The sequence below is a fragment of the Melopsittacus undulatus genome, chromosome 1, assembly GCF_012275295.1.
Source record: "Melopsittacus undulatus isolate bMelUnd1 chromosome 1, bMelUnd1.mat.Z, whole genome shotgun sequence".
NCBI lineage: Eukaryota > Metazoa > Chordata > Aves > Psittaciformes > Psittaculidae > Melopsittacus > Melopsittacus undulatus.
Genome location: NC_047527.1, coordinates 29868287 through 29890007, shown reverse-complemented (window position 1 = coordinate 29890007; position 21721 = coordinate 29868287). Strand labels below are relative to the sequence as shown.

At 40.2% G+C, this 21721-nt stretch overlaps 2 protein-coding genes across 3 annotated transcripts in view; both read right to left on the bottom strand.

Annotated features, from left to right (window-relative positions):
* Nucleotides 1-13583, bottom strand: part of MRPS28 (mitochondrial ribosomal protein S28) — a 78011-nt gene extending 64428 nt beyond the window's left edge. Inside the window, exon 1 of the mRNA XM_034062756.1 lies at nt 13396-13583. Within this exon, the coding sequence (XP_033918647.1) occupies nt 13396-13572 (177 nt within the window). The 5' untranslated portion in view covers nt 13573-13583. The remainder of the gene's footprint in view (nt 1-13395) is intronic.
* An 841-nt stretch (nt 13584-14424) lies between these two features.
* Nucleotides 14425-21721, bottom strand: part of TPD52 (tumor protein D52) — a 41700-nt gene continuing 34403 nt past the window's right edge. For both annotated transcript variants that reach the window (XM_031050616.2, XM_034062750.1), the window contains exons 5-6: nt 16935-16983; nt 14425-15853 (exon numbers count right to left, since the gene is read on the bottom strand). In XM_031050616.2, the coding sequence (XP_030906476.1) occupies nt 15737-15853; nt 16935-16983 (166 nt within the window). In that variant the 3' untranslated portion in view covers nt 14425-15736. The remainder of the gene's footprint in view (nt 15854-16934; nt 16984-21721) is intronic.

The window sequence follows — 21721 nt, the reverse complement described above, 5'->3', positions numbered from 1 at the left end:
AATGCAACTATAAATTAATGTATAAGTCATGAACATTCAAAATTAACATCCACTCAAAATGACTCCATCTGGGCAAGATATAATAAATCCTCACACCAAAATGCCAAAATCTGTTCTAAAAGGAAACTGAGGTACACCAAAGTGCAAAATTCAGTAGTATTCCACTGCTTTTCTCACTGTGAACTCTCTGGGGTTTGTATAATCACTTGATTGCCTTGGAATTCAACTGCTTGCCCCTAAAAAGCAACAAAACCACTTTCCCATCATCCTATATGCTCAGAAACATTGTTTTCAAAGATGATGTGTCTCATCTTAGTTATACCTTGTGACTCAACAAAAAGTTGGAGCAGCCAAATACAACAAAACTCTATGCATTGAGTTGATGGTTCAATTCCCTATTTCTCTAGCCAGCGCTATCTCATTTCTTCATCCTTCACTCCCGATCTAACTCGATTTGTCTAAGGAAGATGATGCCAATGAAAGCAATCATTCAGAAAGTGAGAGCAGGAATGAGTGAGAAGACAACAAAAAAACCCACAAAAGAAGGCAGATGTTATCACTCATAGGCTAACACACGCACGCACACACACACGCATATATATACATACACACACACATATATATATACACACTCCAAAGCTAACTTTGGGTCTCAGGTAAAGAGCAGCTTTGTTTTCATATTTCAACAGGATGTGAGGATTCAAAACACCTATGTTTTGAATTAATTTAATTAATGCTTGTGGAATCAGACACTACACTGAATGATCCATTTCCAACAACTGAACTGCCTTTTTGTCTATGTAGATCACATGGAAAAAGCTTGATCTAGTAGAACTTCTGAGTTTGTTTTGAAGATTTTTCCTATGTTATCTAGAAAGATGGCATTAGTAATGGCCATTGAACTGAGCAACACTGAGCTTTTCTTAAAGTAATGATACAATTTACAGTAAATTCATCCACCTCTGCAATCACACTCGTTAAACAGCACTCATCCCATTCCTGTTGCCTTCATACAAGCAACGAGTTTTTTTTACAGTTGAGAACCTTTGCTAAAATACAGTATTTTCTCCAGTTTTCTGCATAACTTAGAGGAGATCTCATTAACAGTAATTTACCTCAAGCATTTAAAGAGATTTAATGACATCTGGAGTACTTTCCTCCACAACTTCTAAAGCTTCTTAACTGGATTGCCCACAGTAGCATGACAGAAAAACAGTAAAACAGAAAGATACAAGGGCAGTATCCTTTATTAAGCATTCTACTTTTCTGATTCTTGAGGAGTCTTGGCCATGCAGTTGTGACAGACACATCTATAACACATCAAGCAGCAAAAACTGAAGAATATTATAAAATTCAGAAGCACAAAGGGAACTTTCTTTTCAAGCACCTGAACTATAAAGGCTTTTCCCCCTCCTCCTCAAATGGCTAACCTATCTCCTTCTGATTTCTAGGTTTTATAATTTTTCACAAATATTTGGATGCCTTTCACTTTCTGTACACCTAGTCCAACAAAAACAGTAGCTCTTGCAACAACAGAATACTCTGCAGGACAATAGATATTAATCAGAAGAGTGGAAAAAGTCAGACATTTAAAACCCATTAAGATCTGAATGAAAGTAGTAACTCCCATGGAAGAATGTAACATACCATTTCTGGAGCAAAGCCTAAGACTATACAAAAGCAGGGTGGTCTATCCCACCCACTGAGCAACAGGTCTTTAAAACCCTAGCTAGGTGTTTTATGTTTGCTTGGAAAGGCAAGCAGCTTGCATGTTAGAATGTGAGAGATATGGATGAAACATGAAGAAGTGAGATGGGAGACTGGTAATCTGACTGCTGCAATTAAGGGGTGAATAACATATTAACATCAAGCAGCATGCTACAAACACAACCTTCTCTAACTATCAAATTTGTTTTTCTCAGCACTATCACCAATAGCTAGAAATAGCCATCCAAAGTAAGATACACAAAACAACAAAATGGGAAAACTGACTTGCAATAATAAGTTAGTATGATGCCACAATAGCTAAAGGCCCAATGGTTTGGAGATTCTCAAAATTTGAGTGGAAAAGGCCTGAGCAACCTGAACCAAGTTTGTCCTGCCTGGAGTCTGAACAGATGACCTCCTGAGATCCCTTTCAATGCATACTAATTTATTTAGGAAAGAGAGAAGACTGGAAGCCTGCTATAAAGAGTATTAAACAAAAACCCAATACACTAAGCTACTCTCTGACCAAGTATATATTGATAAGGCATGCACTTCGGCCAGCAACCTAAAACAGAATTCACTATGTACTAGCCCACAAGACCTTAACTTCCCATACCTTGTAGCTACTACTCAAAGTGTGCCTTGTTGCTTAGATATAAATTGAAATCCCAGGAATATTTCAAAAGTTGGTTTAAGCATTACTAGGGTGTAACAGGTCAGTGATTCAGTTACCAAATTCCTCTTTAGCAGAAAGGAAAAAAAGCTCCCTGCACACTGAAGTTCTCTCAAGAAATGAAGGTGAAGACTCAGGATGAGCACTGTGAGGACTGATGTACAGTGATTACAGTGACTGAAATTTCAACATACAAGCATGCAATCAATTACAGCTCAAAGTAATTTCTCTGAGTGCTCCCTTCTTTTTACACTATTTGGTCTCCCTTCTCTATCCCCATTCTATCACTTGAAAAAAAAGACGCTTGCAAAAATTATCGAATTATTTGTGACCAGCAGTTGTCTTAAGCAGTGTTAAAGAGGACAGTCTGCAAACTGCTAGCTAATAAACATTATCCACACTGCAAACTGCTAGCTAATAAACATTATCCACACACATGGAGATACATACCATTGACAACAGCTTGATACTCTGGTAACTAAAGGATGCACAAGGCTATTGTTAAGACTGATTCAAAGCCAAGGCAAATATTAAAGTGATGTTATTTAAAAACCCCAAATGTTTATGGATAAACCAGCCATGCGAAACTATGCATATAGTAGAAAATTGAGAGATTATTCTTAGACTGCTCTGTGTAATGCAAACTAGGACACAAGTTTTAGCTAGTATATGAGTAATTACATACCACTGCCATGAAAATCATCTACTAAGGCTCACAAGTAACAGCACAACATCATCCCATTAACAGCACACAGTTATAATCAAAGATGTAAACTCAACAGTTTGTTCTTCTAAAGTCCACTGCCTATTGTGCATTTCCTCCCCACCGTAACACAGATCTTTCTCCTCCCTGATCAGCAGCCTGAGGTTTTGTCCTATAAAAGAAACATCAAAACAACTGGAGTTCATACTGCTTCCCAAAAGATTCAACTTACAACCCAAACTGGGCAACCACGAAGGCAAGGAAGATCTCCCCAGTTTCCTCTAAATAGGAAACTTTCCCTTCTCATTCCATACAAATGGATAAAAGTGAAGAACTAATATAAACTTCAGGCTAACAAAGGGTTTTTAAGATTAACTACTGTATAAAGCTGAAAGTAAAGCAAGATTTGTGTCATTTAATAAAACTACTGCAGAAAAATAATCCAAAGATAAAGCGTAAAAGGAGGAGCTGTGATTCAAAGCAAAAATAACAGCAGCGATTTAGGGGAAAATCTAGGATTAATGACTGCAAAGTCAAAAAAGAGGGCTCTGAAAGCAGTTAAGGAGCAAGTTGGAAGCTTCCCTGATAGTAAGCAAGGAGATACTTATAAAAAGCTTCATATGAATCACTTCCTACACAGATTGTTACAAATTTCTGTAAAGACAGCACAACAGCTTACGCTATGATGACCTGAATTAAAGAAATTATTTTAGTTATAAGGGTTCTAATATACATTTACTAGTAATTATTTAGTACAGTCAATATCTACAGTCCAACAGAAGTATCAGTATAGCTAAAAATTCCAGTTGATACCATATTCATTAGTTTCTGTCCATACCTGAGTAATGCTTTGAATTGCACCATCAAAGGCAGCAAACCTTATATTGTATAGTGTCGGAATAAACACAGATGTGTCTGTACCCATCTTTTTAAAAGTAAGTTTTGAGGAAAGCAGGAGAGAAAGAAAACAGCATCACTGTTTAATACAATATGGTACTACAAAACTGTTATTCAAAAAGAGCACAGTGAGCAATGAAAGCTTTTCCTAGAATCACAGAACAGACTTTAAAGACAATCTAGTTCCAGTCCCCCACCATGGGCAGGAATACCTTCCACTAGACCAGGTTGCTCAAACCCCAGATATTATGATAGGAAAAAGCAAACGAAAATAGCTTTTTTCTGCCTAGAAGAGGATGAAGGAAATTGACTGATATATTTTTCATTTTTATCTTTATGATATCTGCATTAACTTTCAAAAACCTTGCATACTTAGGAGTTTAAATGTCCAGTTTTTTCCCCATCACGACCTTTACGCTACAAGCACCCTCAATGAACTGCCAGAAAACGAAGCAAACCTCTGCTGTTTCAACCACAAGACAAGCATCCATATATTCTCCTCAGCACAGTGCAGAAATTCAGCTTTATTTTAGAAAGCAAAACAAACAAAACTCTTCAGCCAAAAGGGCTGGAAGTAAAAAGCTGATATTAGGCGTTCAAGCATCCCTTAGTGAGAAGTAGTGACTAAGTGTTTTGGCAGTCATTTAAATTCCAGTGTAGATATTAGATTTTTGGCAACTAATTTACTATGCAAGTCTAGTAGTATTTTGTAAAGACCTCTTTATTTTAACCCTGACTCATTTTATTTTTTTTAAACACACTACATGATTAGGCTGTAAGGAGCATAGGTATTGAAGCTAAGGTATCTCCATACTTCACTGCTAACCTGAAGGTAAAATCTGGCAGTGACTTGGCTGTATACAATTTGCCAGAAGTCTCAGCATCCCAGCATGACTTGGGAGTACACCTGAACTGAACTGCCTGAGGCAGAGCACCCTCTCTCCTGTGGAACATCTGAAAGAGCATGATCTACTCCATAAGCTTTCTATGCAGCTTGGACAAAACAATCTGACAACATTACAAACCTTAGTTGCAAACCAGAGAATTTAACATTGCTCTTGCCAACTGAGCAATAAAGCTGGGAAGTTAAGGATACCTTACTCTATTTTTCAATTTAGTCCCAAGTAAACTGAAGATTATATGGATAACACTGAAGAAGGAAAAAAAATGCAAAAAAACACTAGAAAATCCCCTTAAACAGATATCCAAGCTGCCTTCATAAAGCAGAAAACACCAGAAGTAGTACTGGAATATAAACACTAATGTTGCTTTTTTACATACATGTATTATGATTGACACTTTTTTCATAGAATGTTTTAGGTTGGAAGGGACCTTTAAAGCTCATTCAGTTCCAACCCCCCCATGCCACGGGCAGGGACACCTTCCACTAGATCAAGTTGCTCAAAGCCCCATCCACCCTGGCCCTGAACACTGCCAGGGATGGGGCAGCCACTTTCCTACCACCCTCTTTCAGACTAACACCACTGTCTCTTTCCCATCACTACCTGCCCTGGTAAGAAAGATGAAGATTTTTTAGAAGCCCTCTAATACTGAAGAGCCATAATAAAGTCTCCTTGAAGTCTTCTCCAGACTGAACCCCAATTCTCTCAGTTTTCCTTCACAGAAGAGGTACTTCAATCATTTTCATGGCTCTCCCCTGGACCCATTAGGTCTTTCTTACACTGAGGACCTTAGAACTGGACTCCAGGAAGAATCTCACGAGAGCAGAATAGAGGGTATTTATTTATTTTTGAGTACACTAATTTATCTGAAAGACAAGCTTGCTAAGGTAAGTGCAAGAGTCTCTGGCTGAAATTCAGTGCCTTATGTCAAAGTCAGCCTAGATGGACACAGTGATCCTTTCCAGCCTAAAAATCAATTGGTTAATCTTCAGTTACATAAATGTGTGGTTACACTGTCAACAATAGAGATACCATTTTTCCAACATCATATGCAAGCAATAAAATCTTCTGGCACATAACTCCTAAAGAAAATCTGTAAGAGGTGTGTTGCTTCAATGACTTCCACCTAGGAAGAACTGTGACTCAGAAAAAGGCTACTACACAAAAATACCTAAAAACTATTTTGAAATGCGTGTAATGCACAAATAACTGATTTTCACTGAACATCTTCATTTTGTCTAAGTCACAGTTCCTATTTACCAACCTTTCTCATAACAAAATGAAAAAAATATGGGAAGAACTAAACTTCAGTTTTACTAAGAATAGGACAATTCATATATTTCATAGCATTATCCAAAGAAAAACAAACATAGTAATAGGAAGATATAAGGGTAATAGCTGTCATACTTGGCAAAGAGCATTAGAAGATTTTGCTTGGCTACAGATAGGATTTTTAAGCCAACCTCACAGATTGAAATTAGCCTTCTAAAAAGGCTAATTATATATATATATATATATATATATATATATATAATGTTTTAAACCATATTTTGATTGGAGATTAGGAAAAGATTACACTTGTATTTTAAAAACAATGAAAGGTTCACCATACATGATTTGGTATCAGTTTACATTCATCAACATCCTTCCATCAAGCTCTGTGTTTTGGTACTGACTGCAATAATGACTGATGAATATAGTATGCTCCACACCTAATTTTACTTTTGCATACAGAATAACCTCTAATTAAGAGTACCACAGCTGTGCAGAGAACACACAATAAACTTGTATGTATATATTTATATATAGTTCTCATAATAATGAACAATGCAATATTGTGAACTAAGCACATCTTTAAAAGAGATGCCAATAACAACCAAATACATGTAGCCCAATCAGTAAAACATCATGGTGAAAACAACTTTTGTCTCTCATAATTACAGTTTTCAAGTAGGATCATGCAGATCTCAAAAAAAAAAACCAACAAAAAACCAATAAAACCTAAAGAGAGATCACAGGAATAGGATTTGTCATAATATTCAACAGACTTTCCTCAACTGCAGTTTTAATGTTAGAACTTCTCTGCTGTCTAGAAATCTCTTTATGTTCCTGTTAAGGCTATCTGCAGCTTTTTTCTGTATTTGAAGATGGATGTATCTTAGACTTATCATCAAGATGCAGTACATGAACTGTTCATCAAACTCATGAAAGAGAATAAGTATTTACAATAATAATGACATATATTATATTATTGTCTAGATGTTCCCCAAAGGCAGGTGACTTTTTTAGTCAACTATTACTATACTCTATTTTGTTTGAGTTTGGATCTTCTGGTGTTACATACAGCAACATACATTACTTCTTTTTCCTGTGACTTTACACAATTGAGCTTAGGAGGAATAGCATAAAACAATAGAGGACATCCAAGGAGAAGGACGTCATGGCTGGATCTGCAGCTGCTTCTAAACACTTTTGCTAAATAATGCTGAGCTACGAATTTATTTCCTAACATAAAATAGCACATGATTTGGTCACACTAAAGCTGCTTATTTTTCTTGAAATTAAGTAAGTTCTGTACGTAATTTAAAAAAAAAAACTGCCTGTAGCTTTCTTTTAAAGACTATTTTATAGGAAAAAATCAGAACACTGCCTGTTCTGCATTTCTTCCCTGCTATAATACAATGTATACCCTCTAGTGCAATTCTGAACAGAAACCACCTACTCTCTAAACCAGGGAAAGTGGGTGAACCTACCACATGAATTACTTCAAAAAGAAAACTCTGCCAGATAAGCACACACAGAGCAATCATATGTCTGTATCCTCACATTTTAGGTTGCTGTACATGGTGACCATGCTGAAATGGAACACTGGCAGCCCCATACAACAGCATATCTCCAGACTGACAGCTTCTCCAATTATCACTGCCCTACTCTTCCAGGCCCTTTTTTTTCTGGCTCCTGGAGGACAGGTTGCTGTTTCAATAGTCATAGGAGAGTATCTGGGATTTCCTACAGCAACAGTGGATGTAAATATCCTGTTGATAACATTAACCACTAGGAAGTATTTAAATTCCTATTTAACCTTTACATTACAGTTCCACGCACCTTCTTCCAGATATATTGTCTGTAGTCAATCAAGAGTGAGCAGGTGACATCCACTTGCTTTTTGCCATGATCCTGGTAGTCCCGAGACAGTTTGACTTTTGGGATTCTACCCTGACAGCCAGTCATCCAAGGCATATCACATAATGTCTACTACTCACAGACCTCCTGCAATCCCAAAGTGAGCACTTGCCAACCCAGAGCTTTCTGAAGGAGTGAGTTCCAGAAGACAACTGCAACCCACTCTCCACAAGCACTGTGGTCTCCCTCATGCCAACCAAGGACAGAGCTGTGCAAGGTGCTCAGGGTCTACCCACATTAATTTGTGTTCCTGAGCCACCACTGCTTATCACAACGATGTACAATTTTACTATAATTACATCTCCAAAGGGGCAGCATGCATTTTTCTCCTGCCTCCCCTCAACAGCACAAGTCCTGCCTACTTCAGTGTTGTTCCAACACCATGCAAATTTTACAAAATCCTGCCATGCTAGCACTTCTGTCATATGCAAAGCAGGTCATCTCTCAAGCCCAGATGTGCCCACAGACAGAGCAAACCCAATCCAGAAGAGCCAAGTTTTGGTGCCTCAACCAGAGCATTCATAAATTAGAATTGCTCCTTCGCAGAGTTCAAATGAGGGACAAACAGGCTCATCCCCACTATAATGCAAACCAGCATTTCGAGCAGATCCAGCTGAGAGGATGCGGAGAAGCCTGTGATACAGTCCTTGTTTAGCATCAACCTGAAAGCACTAGCATGTGTCCACAGCACAGCAGTAGCAGATGTATTGTAAGTTCCTCAAACAGTGCTGTACAAGCTGGCAAAGTAAGCCAAGAGAAACTTACAGGTAAAGAAAACTCACTCCAGCTCCCACTAATCCCACAACTGGGAAGTTCAACTCTCAGTTAGTCAGCAGTTTTCAGTACCTGAATTCTGGCCAGAAGGTAATCTGCTTAAAAGAGTAACCTCTGTCCTTGGCATATAGGTTTTATACAATGTTGCTATATTTGCCATTAAAACAAAAAAAGTTCATAAGTTACTTAACAACACTTGAAGAGCACTTCATCCACACATAGATTACAGGTGTCTGTCCTCAGAATTATTACGCTATGAAAATTACAAGTGAAAACTGCACAAAATATAAACAACTATTTTCATTCTCAAGTAACTGCAACTTCAGTAAAATCATCTTTTAAATGTTAACGTAGCTGGGAAGATACACTGGGAGAAATATTTCCCCACCAACAATTACATTTAAAATAGTTTGGATTTTTTAATGTTTGATTTCAAAACATCCAGTGTGACACATTATTTTTAACTGGAGTTGCCAAGATACTGCACAAGAAAGACAGATACAAATCCTTTATAAAGCATATCCATGTAACTTTCAGAACAAAGTGCAATACTTCTTTTAAAATCCTCACTTTCGTGTTTTAGTTTTTAATCTCTCCCCTAAAACATAAATGGAGAAGGCAACTCTTTATATCACCTATTAAAATAGCTTGTATCTGCTCTGATATTGTTTTATTTATTTAAATAGTGACATGAAATTTAAATACATGGATGCACTCCTGAAACTTCTGAATCCCCAAATCCTTTCAAGAAAGAACCTATAGCTCACTAAATTTAAAAATACAGTCATTTCTGGAAAAATAATTTCTAATCTCTTTCAGAACGTACTTCCTACAACGCAGTGATACCAACCCAGCCCCTTCCATCTGAACTTTGGACAAAGTCAGTTACGCTTCTTAATGAATGCTTTCCCTTAAAAGACGGTATTAAAGGAACTAAATGTGTAATTCCTCAAACGTGCTACTTTTCCTGCGACATCTAGAAACAAGCAATGCCCTCTGCTGTGCCGGGCACGGAAGTGCACCCAAACCAAAGCGCAGCACCTCTGTGGGCTGGAGATCTCTGCTTCTCAACAAAGATAACGTTTCCCCCATCTCACTGAGCTCCAGCACTCACTTGACGGCTTGTCCCTGTTACTATAGAGTAAAAAGTTACCAGAAGAGAAGTTTTATCACACCATGATACATATTACAGATCAGCAGTAAAGCTAGCATAGCAATAACCCATTTCTACCGTAAAAATACATTTGACAAATTTACTACTTATTTTTTAAAACACTTTATTTAGTTCATAGCGCACAAAAATATGCCATTTATTCTTAATTAGTTGCTTCATTCTTACATTTTCTCCAAATGTTGGTAACCTACCTATGAACGTAGTTCAACAATCATTTCTCTACCCATATCATGAATCATTAGGTCCATCCTAAAAAGCAAGTTTTTCCATTTTGCTCAGCAAGCAGCTTCAGTCTGCAAATAAAGGTAACACCTAAAGTATTTCCTGTCCTTCTGAAAGGTTTAAGCAATCCTACAGAGAAGAAAAGAACTTTAAACATGTCATTTTTTTGTTAGCTTAGAATGCAAAACTTAAGACATTATAAAAACACAGACCAAAAAAAAAGGCAGTAAGAAGCTGCCTGTTGTAGACAAAGTTAAATATCATGTGGATTTAGCAGAATATTTTGCTTATGAAGCTGCTTTTTAACAATTCTAAGCACTATTCCAGTGCTCTGTAAGTTTCCCTATTTGCAAAACATCAACAAAAGCACAAAACCCTAAGAAATTACCAAGAAGGCAGAGAGTACTATATAGTGTACCTATGAAGCAAGGTCAAAATAACACAAACACTAAGGATCCAAATAACATCTCTGTGCTCCTACAGGTACAAGTAAACCAAAAGCCAGGGAGCACTTTGTACCTGTCTCTTTGCCACCAGATAAGGAGCAGAAACTTTCCTTTGGCTGCAGCTCAGGCAAGGGATGAGCAAGACCATGTTCCACCTGCTTGGAAGAGTAGATCCTGCAGATGTATGGCACTCCAGGAAGGGACTGCAGCTGGAGCCACTGCACTCTCTCCTGAGGCAAGCTCCTGAGTTGCTCCCCTTAGAGGGATTTTCTCACAGGGTCTAATGCTTTCAGGTTTTTTTATTTCCAGCAGCATCCTCCCATAAGTATTACCCAGCTTTATGCTGGGTAATCCCACATTAGCATCAGGGTTGCTGTGGAAAAATTATTTACCAAGTAACTTAATTCCTAGCATTTTAAAATCAGTTAAAAATGGTGAAAATGTGATTTCAAGGAAACTACACAGAACTAAGAGATTACACTACAAGCCAGAGCACTTTCATTTCCCTCTTCTGCACACTCTCAAAAGAGCAATCAGTGAATAAACATCAATCACACATGGTCTCACCAAAGTCTTTTCTGACTGGGCTAAGAACAGCATGAAAGTAGACTCATGGTAATCTTACTTCATCTCACTGTTATGCTTTTAACATCACCATGACTACTGCTCTTCCTCTTTTCGAGAGAGTAAGTCGACAGCGTTGAGAAATCCAGTTTGATTTCTGTATTGCATTGTTTATACTTGTGCATGTAATTCCACTATGTAACTATGTATACTATGTAACATCTCAGTTTAAAGTCTTGATGACTATTTATTTATTGATAGAAAAGACAAAAGATAAGATTTCTGCCTTCTTACTTCAATGGAAAGAAAAAGAGAAAGAAAAACCAATCCCTCAAATACTTGAATTACCATTAAACATCTTCTACAGCTAAATCAAGTGAATCCCTTCCTAAACCCTACCATGGACATCACCCTTGGGCACCACCTGAGCCACCACCCTGGGTTAGGCAGACGTTTGCTCTTTGTATCTCAGATTACTACATAATCGGTACCTCTTGTTTTCCACTGAATAACTACACTAACAAGGCTGGCTATGCAAAGTGCTGGATTCAATGACAGAAGCATTTCTTGTTCTATACTCCCAGTACTAAAACAGTCCTGCATTATTAATTCAGAGCATTAAACTCCATAGCCTACCAGGCACACTCCAAGCCACTCATGTGATCAAACAGAATTGGAACAGTTAGAAAATGAAGCATGACAAGGATGAAGAGCATCACAGAATCACTTTCAACCCAGGAAAAATCAGACATTGGGGGTTTTCAGCCTGAAAGAGATACCTCAGTACAAACACACACAGTGCTTTTTTCTGCTTCCCTAGGTGTCAGCTACAGCCACTGTCACAACAGACACTGTGAGGAAAACCAGCACAACAGCCAGAGAAAGCAATGGTTCACAAAACCTCCATGTTCACTTTACCACTCACACTCATTCTTTCCCAAGTTCCATACACTCACATTGTCATACCCACGGACACATCACCGAAGTGTTCTAGGACAAGAGCACTTAAGTACAACACCAAGGACAAAGAATGGCAGCTGTCACCACACCTCCAACATTCTTCCTGTTTGGCCAAAATCTTTTACACCCTTCAGGACCAACAGTTGTTCACTGGGTGTTCCTTTGATCCAGAATCTCTAAGCAGAGCCTCAATAAATAGCAGGCTGCTGCTCACTCTCTATCTCTCTGTGTCTGTTTTCATGATGGAGTAACAGGAAAACAAATGGCACGTGAAATACAACACAAGCCTACTGCCCTCCTGTTGTGGTTCAGAAGCAGGGTCTGCTCTTGGTGACTCATCTGTGCTGCAGATTATCAGAGGGCAGGCCTTGACAACAACGGCAATTTCACGTCCAAAACCAGCTTCCCGGAAAACTGTGTTTTTCCACATTAACATATATCCTTTCTACCCCTGTCCTGCTGTATCTTTTGATGCCTTCATATACCTGCATTTCCACAGGTGTTTCATTCACACCAGCCTTCTTATTCCCACTACAAATCTGTACAGTATTGGCCTGACAGGTCTTTGATTTGACCTGCTAAGATACCTTTAGCTAAAGATTTTCCACATCTTCCGTGCCTGCCTGTAAAAGCCAGTTTTGCTCAGACAGTTGTACTCTGCATTCTACACTCCCAAAACTACTTTTACACTTTCTATATTAAGAGTTTTGTAGGAGTAGGTTAAAAATAAAACGGCATGAAAACTGTCAGTATTTCTGCAGGACAGTCATTGCGAAGGATGAAGAGAAGCACGGAATCGTTTGGGTAAGAAGGGACCTCAAAGCTCATCCAGTTCCAACCCCCCCTCCCATGGGCAGGGACACCTTCTACTAGACCAAGTTGCTCAAAGCCCCATCCAGGCTGGCCTTGAACATTGCCAAAGATGGGGCAAATACGACTTCTCCGGGCAGGGGATACACACACGCGACAACAAGCAGGGTGACGGGCAAAGGGCTGTACACGGGGCCAGCATTTCAGGAAGGTTAAAGCGAAGCAGCGGGGACGCACGCTGCCTGCACCGGCCGAAGAGCAGAGGAAGGCGGCAGCAGGTCCGCGGGGAGGCGCTGGCGAGACGGCCCCACCGGGACAGCGGGGCCGAAACCTCCCCGGACACTGCCCTGCCCTACCCGGCCTCCCCACCGCGCCCTCACCTGCCGGGGGCCGGGAGCCGCGGTACCTGTGCTCGGCCGCTCTGCCGTCTGCTGCGGGAGAGCCGAGGCACCCACGGCTGCCGCCGGCGGGGCACCGCTGCAGCGCCTCACCGCCCGCTGCCACCCCGGCCGGAGCGCGGCCCGGACACCGCACAGGGCCCAGCTCGGCGCCATCATGACTGTCCGCGTGCAGGGCGGAGCGTGAACTCTGACCCTGCGCTACGCCCAGGCGCACGGGTGACGCAGGCGCATCAGGCTCGGCTGAGGCGGAGCATGGTAGACACCATGGTCGGTGAGGGAGGCCGGGCTGCAGTGCGCGGCTGCGGGCAGGAGGCAGCCGGTCCCTGCGGCCCTGGTCCTCCTGCTGCGGGAGCAGACCCGGCTGGCCACGGGACAGCGCAGGGAAAGCCGTCGTGTGCCCGGCCAGGCGGCCAGAACCTGGCGAGGGGAACGAAGCCGACAGCTGTGTCTTGGCTGGAGGAGCCGGTCCGGCGGGACGGGGCTGGGGACGGCGACATTAACACAGACCGCTGCAAAAATAAAGCTTCAGTGGCAATAGGCACCCTAAGGGTGCTTGCATGCGAGGGTGTAGCTGCAAGTCTGAGTGTAACAGGGTGCAGACCCGGGGACGCAGCCAGTGACCCAGCTCTGGCGTCTGGGTCAGTGTCCAGGTGTCTGGTCATCGGTTAAATAACTGGAACAGAACCTGTCCAAGAAGGATCACGTTCCAGAAGGACCTGACAGTTGAGAGAAAGAGCTCCACTCCTGCTGTGGCATCAGTTCTCCATTCTCAGCTGCCAGAGGCTGAGGGTGCACCTCAACCCCTTTTCTAAACTTCCAAACATAATGACAGCAGTTTATGTAAGGCAGTAGAAGTCAACCTAGGCTTAGTCTCTAGGAACACCAGACTCCTTTGTGTAGATCCCCCATGTGAGTAGTATGTATCAGTGCTACTTTGAAACCAAACTTAAAAGCACTGCTTGAAGTAGAAATAAAGTCAATTATCCTCCATATTCACAGGACAATACATTCCTCACATACGTGTTTTTATTAAGCTTCTCACATGTAATTAAGCATATTTACCACATCAGACACACAAGGTTGTCAGGAGCCGACTCTTTTTTCCTCCAAACATTTGTGGCAAGTTAAAGTTTCATGAACTTCACACAACTGTTTTCAAAACTTGTTTCCAATTCTAACCATACCAACTTCATGTGCCAGGAAGACACAACATACAAGAGACTTGAGGAGTACATCAGCTAAAGCAACATGTAGGAGAAAGATCATGTAGGAGAAAGATCTTGTAGGAGAACAGATCTTGTAGGAGAGCTACACTGCACTGTGACAGATTGCTGGAGTCTTAAACAGGAACAGGGCTTTTACCATGTAAAAAGAGTAAGACAGTATAGCAGATGTTTCCAATGGTCAGCCTACCAAGGAAGCAGCATCAGCATTTGAGAGCAGTTCTCTTGCTGCCTAGAAAAGAACCAGTGTCATTCTCAGGCTTACTCTTACAGTCTGTGCTTTGTTAGTCTAAGTGTGATGCCACCATGGGTGAATTAAGATGAATTTATTCACAACTGATCAGAAGTTCAGCAGTGTATCCTACCACATTAGCATCATGTACAAAAAACAAAACTGAACATGTTACTGTAACTGAATGAAACCAGCACTGCTAGGTATATTGCTTTCATCTGTGATGGTCAGGAGCTTCCTTCCTAGGTGGATAATCCACAGACAAATGGGTAAGTTCTAGATGTTATGTATTACCCTGTCTGCAACTGCGTATGAGGAACACACTTGTAAGACAGGTTCTTCTTATCGAGGTGTAATCCTGCTACAAGTAACTTACTTAAAGCCTGAAGAAGTCCTGTCTTTAGCTGGGCGCAATCCCCCTGGCCTGATGTCCTCTGCAGGCAACACTTAAACTGAAGTAATCATAAACTTCAGTTTGGCAACAGCAGCAGATTCGTAATGATTAAGTTGAGCAGTAGTTACAGATTCAAAAGGATTTATGTATCCACAGTATATGTACAATATAATTAACTTATCCAAAGAGGGCTTTTTCATTGCTATATTTTAAAGGTTGCCTTCAAATTACAGGTAAGTCCTTTAAACGCTTGAAAGGCATAAAAATTCCCCTTCCCACACAAAACCCCAGTGTGTTTTAGTTTCAAAAATATTTTGAACCCACAAAAAAGCTTGGTATCAGTTAACCTAGTAAAACAGCTACATGCTAAATAAAAGCACATCTGGTGGGAAAAGCGCAAATAATGTTACAAGTGTGCTTAGTTTTCACTTGCAGCATCTGGCAGTGGGTAGCAGGACAGCAGCAGGAATCTCAGTGGGTCTCCTCCTGTGTTTGTTCTGCAATCGTTTCTGTGGCACTGGCATTGGCAGCAGAGTTGAGAACTTCTCCAAAGTCTCCCCCAGCAGGTTGTCTTCCTCCAACTTTAGACTAGAACACAAAGAGCACCTCAACATAAAACTGCAGTTACTTGACATGCCAAACATGCTGAACTGTGTAAACTACTACCTCTGCAGGAGAAAGTTTAATAACTTTCCAGCAGAGCAGCTTTTCCAGGATGGAGCTACCTCCACAATACTCTAAAGACAAGTTTTTAAGTATGTGGAAAGCAACCACCAGCAGCAGACTAACATAGCAGTCTCCCTCTGCCTTCTTGATGCACGCAGCTTGAAGCGGCAGCCCTCATTCCAAGGAGTCTGAAGGTTGACATGCCCTCAGTTAAAAATGGATATGGGTTTGCAGCCTTTCAAGCCATTTAGGCTTTGAAAGGTTCAGAGTTAAAACTCACTTCTGTATTGCTTAAAAAAGAACACTGAAGAATTTTCATTCTCAACAGCAATTCCCAAGATCTTTAGTGAAGCACAGGAACTATTTTACTTTCTCCAGGTAATGCGTTTTCCTTTTCCCTCTACATTATATCCCTGTGGGAATGGCAGGAGTGTTAATGTCTATTAGTTTGCAAGGGAACGTCTAGTTCTCCATGCTATCACTTGCATGCTTCTCATCTAGCGCAGTGTGCCCATGAGAACAGTCAAATCTGACTGCAGCTACATGTATTAGTTTTTAATCTTGAGAAGTTCATAACAGTTGTTTCTGGCACTTGAAGCTTTTCTGAGTAAATTCTAAATTAAGGTACAAAGGTCTTGTGTATTTTATGCCAGAAATAAGAGAAACATTCCAAGCTGTTCTCTTATGTAGGATATTAGTCCTTTAAGAAGGCATGGAAATATAAGGCTAGACAATTTTGGATACATAACGCTAGGTATGTTGTCCTAGCTGTTTGTGTTAATTCCCCTAGTTAGAGGCACCCTCCTGAAAGAGGTGCAGGAAGCCCATTTATTATCCTCAGATCATTAGGCAGAGAAACCACTTCCATAGCACTTAAAAGGATGTCATCTAAGCACCTTCAACACTTTACCAGTGACTAAAACACAGGTTGCCCTGAGTCCACTTCTGTCTTTTCTCCACATCCACAGCTCCACAATTACCAAGGAGTTTTAATTATATTTACCTTCAAGTTTTCAACCTTTTCTTCAAAGGATTTGAAAGTAGGTGAATTTCTAGGAAAATAATAAGAAAAAGGAACCACAGAATTACAACCATATCTATGTTAGTCTATAAATATCACAAAACAAGCAGACAGTTGCTTTTTCTAATGTCAACATAAGTTGTGTTTGTTTGGGGCTCTTTCCTTGGTTTAAGGGTAGCCTAAAAATAGTTTCTATCTGATTTCCCAAATACTACATAACTGAAATTCAAATGCACTCAAGATGTAGCTCATTTGTATCTCTTGCAATTGAGCTCTGTCACACTCAGCAACAGGATATTTCATCATACCACAGAAGGGAGAACTAGCAAGTATTTTAGGCTTAGCTTATTATTCCCAGTGATTTCAAACATGTTTCCGGTTTTAAAGGTTTCAGAACAGTTTACTCATCACTTTTGGTTAGACTAGTACGTTACTGCTAAAGAAGGCTTGCCAGAGTTTTTCCACTTGTTATAGGAAAACTAGTTTAATTTAATAGGGCATGTGTTCAATTAATGAAACATGGTTAATAGGGGCATTTTCTGCTAACATGTTAAATTTAGGGGAGAATCCCACTTGCCTTTGAAGGGCTGGAGACAGCTGTGATTACAAATGGTAAATTCTGTATACGAAAAGCAGCACTTAGCATTGAATATCCTTAGGTGTTCAATGCTGAGGGCCAGTGTATTATTTATTAGGGTTAGAAGAGTGGCTTAATGCTCCAGCTAGCTAGGACTGCCATTTGCAAATTTGTGCAACAGCCTGTACACCTTTCCTGCATTTATGCAGAATGGAAAATGCTTGCCTTCAGCAGACCAGGCCCAAGGATTCACAGGAGGCTAAAAATAATTATTAAAGAAGAAAAACAGGAGGTTTTTTTTTTGGGGGGGGGGGGGGAAGGAGGAGGGGGGTTCCCCAAAAGAGGTCTTAAACTTCCCTTTCCCCTTAGCCTGGTACTTGTGTAAGTCACCCACACTTAGCAGCACTTTTTCATTTGAGAAAGCACACAGTGACACCAATATACATATATCAAACCAAACTCTCCTAGGAGATGGAAGGACACAGTGCCAAGCAAGGAGAGAGAAAAGGCCAGCACTCCAAGTCAGCAAGAGCCTTGTTGAGAAACCACAGTACTTTTTACTCACTTTCATTATTCTAACTCATGTGAGAAGCTACTGCCTTTTAAACATGGAGTCATTTAGTAGTAGTACATTTCTATCGGGTAGGGAAAATTTGTCATAGTTCCCTAAACAGCAGGAAAGTATACTTGGTCACATCGCAGATGCATGATAACTACCACCAGTAAGCAGAAATAAAACCAAATTTTATGTTAGATTCCAATCCACTACAAAGTTGGGTGGCTTTTTTTATTTAGTTTTAAATCTCTGTGAGTTGACTTAAGTGCAGTTTAACTTGATTCCATAAATGAACATAAACAAATCCAACAGTTGCATTATGCATACATTACCTCATAATAGGCATGCTAATTGAATGTTGTATGGAGCGTATACTAAATGCCAGCATTAAGAAAAAAGAAAGCAAGAAGTTAGTTTAAGTGATAGACTGAGAAGTAATTGGCTTAGAGAGCTGACTTTTGGTAGCCAGTCTTGTGTACCAACTGCTTTGTTTTGCTTTTACAAATTGCTTAGCCATGCACACACACAAGTACATCAGAGCAAAAGCTGCAACAACTTTTTTACTTTTTAGCAAGATTCAAGTGCCATGCTTGCTAGTACGTATTCTGCATAGCTGCTACAGTGTGTCTACTCAAGTTTCTCAAACAATGAGGGTCATGCTGCATTTACAGTTGTGACAATATCAGGTACAAAGTGAACACGCAAGAGTCTTATCAATCAACTAATCTTCCTATGAAAGAATTATTCCTACATTCAGAAGTCCTCAGTTTCAGTTCAGTGTAAGATTTCCATACTCACCAATACAAATTTTCTAGCGAGAACAGTCACATCAATCTACAGTCAAGATCAGATTTATGCTGAGGGCAGGAAAAAGTCCTAGTCTCAATCCTGTTCCGATATTCATGGATGATTTCTGTAACCTGCCAGTGTTGCCATTACAGTTACTCTTTGCTTACTGACAACACATACCTACACCTAGGAAGTGACTGGATGTAGATTAAGGAGCTCCGAAATACCTTCAAAACCATCTATTTTAGATTCTACAAAATCTCAGTTTACTCTTGATACATATTAGTCCTATATTAACTTCAATGTTTCTTAAGTTAGAAAAGTTAGAAAAAATATGATCATAGTTTTTCATAACTATATTTGAAATGTCAAATTTCAACTGGGTTTTATGATGCCTTTCAAGAGAATACTGTCCAGACAATTGCTGGGGGGGGGAAAGGGTGGGAGGAACTCTCATATTTGATGCATTTCCAAAACTCCAATTAGTATTTCAGCACAATGGAAGATACATTCATAGATGGAAAAAGGTTCTGTGTTCATTGCAGAGCAAGTTTTTAGAGACTCATTTGGGAGGCTCATCAGTACAATACAGTGATAGAAAAATACACCACACATAAAAAGTTCCCGTAAGGCTGGGATCCCTTAAGGCAGATGCACAGCTGAAGCATACAGAGAGTCAGGTATGCAAAGGCCAGGTGCTGTCATGACACATGTCAGTAATCCATGCCACACACATCTCATCCTTTTCCTCAGCTCCTGCATTTCATCTTCATGGATGGTTTGGCTTCCACAAACTTTTCCAGAGCATATAGAAGCCAACTGTCTTCTGGAGCATAATTTATATTCCTCACTGTGATGTAGATTGCTACAGGTTCTGGTCTTGCCAAGTTTTAGTATAGAACTAGGCTGATACTAAAATAGTTCTCTTTGCCCAGTCATGTTCACCAACTTCCCCCCACTCTGCAAGTAGTTTAAGGCTAAAGAGGGTGAAAACTACCTCCTTTTCCCGTATACATTCACAATCTGTAATCTGTTACACTGAAAAGCAACAACATATGGTGTATTGCAGATCTTTTTAACAGGCATCTAGGGAAGTTTAATTTAATCTCAGACAGATCATTTAATGTAAGAACTATTCATAGATTCATGAAGGATTTACTTACTGTTGTACAATACACTTACATAGCCTAAGCACCCATTTTGTAAAATGTCACCATAAGATAGTATATAGTTTTATCACAGAATGATCTGGTTTGCAAGAGAACTAAATTCGATAAATGCAGTTGATGTTTTTTTAACACCAAAACATTTGTTCTTCAAGTAGTGCAAATGAAAATGCCACATCAGAGCATTCACTCAACTAGGCCATCAAGTTGGGTGGTGTGAAAAGAGAAACCTTTTTACAATACTCATAATACTCATTATCCTTTACATTACTATTTTTATAGCCACTACATTGCCTCACATTTTGGAAAGGTATAGGGAGGTATGCCAGAGTCCCTGCCTGGAAAACATGGGCTTAAGAATGCACAAGCACTAGTTATTTGTGTTTGTTAATAGTTGATATGCTGATACATGATGATGTTTAGGAATCCATGATCATATCAGATTTCCAAAACAAGCAAAGAAAATTATTCTGCAATCTCAGAACAGGGCACAGGTGGACTTCTGCCTCATAACAGGGATGCAGCACAAGAGGAGCCAAGTGCAAAATCATGATTGCCAAAGAAGTTTGCAGAGTGCTACATCTTTTTCTTTTTGTGTGCCATTTTGCACACAATACTGTGCAAAACAAGGTTGCCTACTATCCTGAGTTCAGCAGTAGCAGTCAATTTGTCTTCTTACAGCTGGTGCAGTGCTGTATTTTGACTTTCAGCCTGGGAACAGAGCTGATAACACCGATGTTTTTCATTGTTGCTAAGTAATGCTTACTCTGGCCAAGGATTTTGTGAGTCTCATGCTCTGCCAGGGAGGAGGGGGGGCTGGGAGGAAGCAGAGACAGGACACCTGACCCAAGCTAGCCAAAGAGGTATTCCATACCACAGCACATCATGCCCGGGAGGTAACTGGGAGTTACCCAGAAGGGCATGCTCTTCTGGGTCAGGCTCATTTTGGCGTGTAGTATTGTATTTTCTTCCCTTGTTATTTCTCTTATCATTATTATTATTGGTGGTAGCAGTAGTGGTTTGTGTTATACCTTAGTTACTGGACTGTTCTTATCTCAACCCGTGGGAGTTACATTCTTTTGATTCTCCTCCCCATCCTTCTGGGGAGCGGGGAGAGGGGGGTGAGAGAGAGAGAGAGACTGTGTGGTTGGGTTTAAACCACAACACCTACACACAGATGGCTAGCTCATCAAAAGTTTAAGATGCTCTTAAACAGAGAATAAAGTATTAGGAGAAACCTAAGAAAGAACAGAGTTCATTTTCAGCATAACAGAAAGTAGAGAAAACAAACACAAAAGAGAAGTAATAATGCACTGACTTCACATTACCAGTCCTCTCTCCCTCTATTTCAGTACTTTCCAAGTTTGCATTTCCGCTAGCTGCCCTACACCCTTTTGCAAATCCCTCCAAAATCACTTTCCAGTGCAAGAATGAAAACCTGCACGTGATGTTTGCTACACGGAACATGTGTAAATAGTCCAACACAGAAGAAATCATGCCATGACAGCTGAGAAGTCCCTAAGCTAAAACAATACAAGAAAAGCAAAGCCATGATGAAGAAGATACATGAGATTAAAAATAAAAACACACCTGAATATCCAGTATTTATTCAATTAAACATCAGGCCCATGAGTTCTCATTTCCATGGAAGAACTTGGGCCTCTAAAACTTCAGAAAGTTC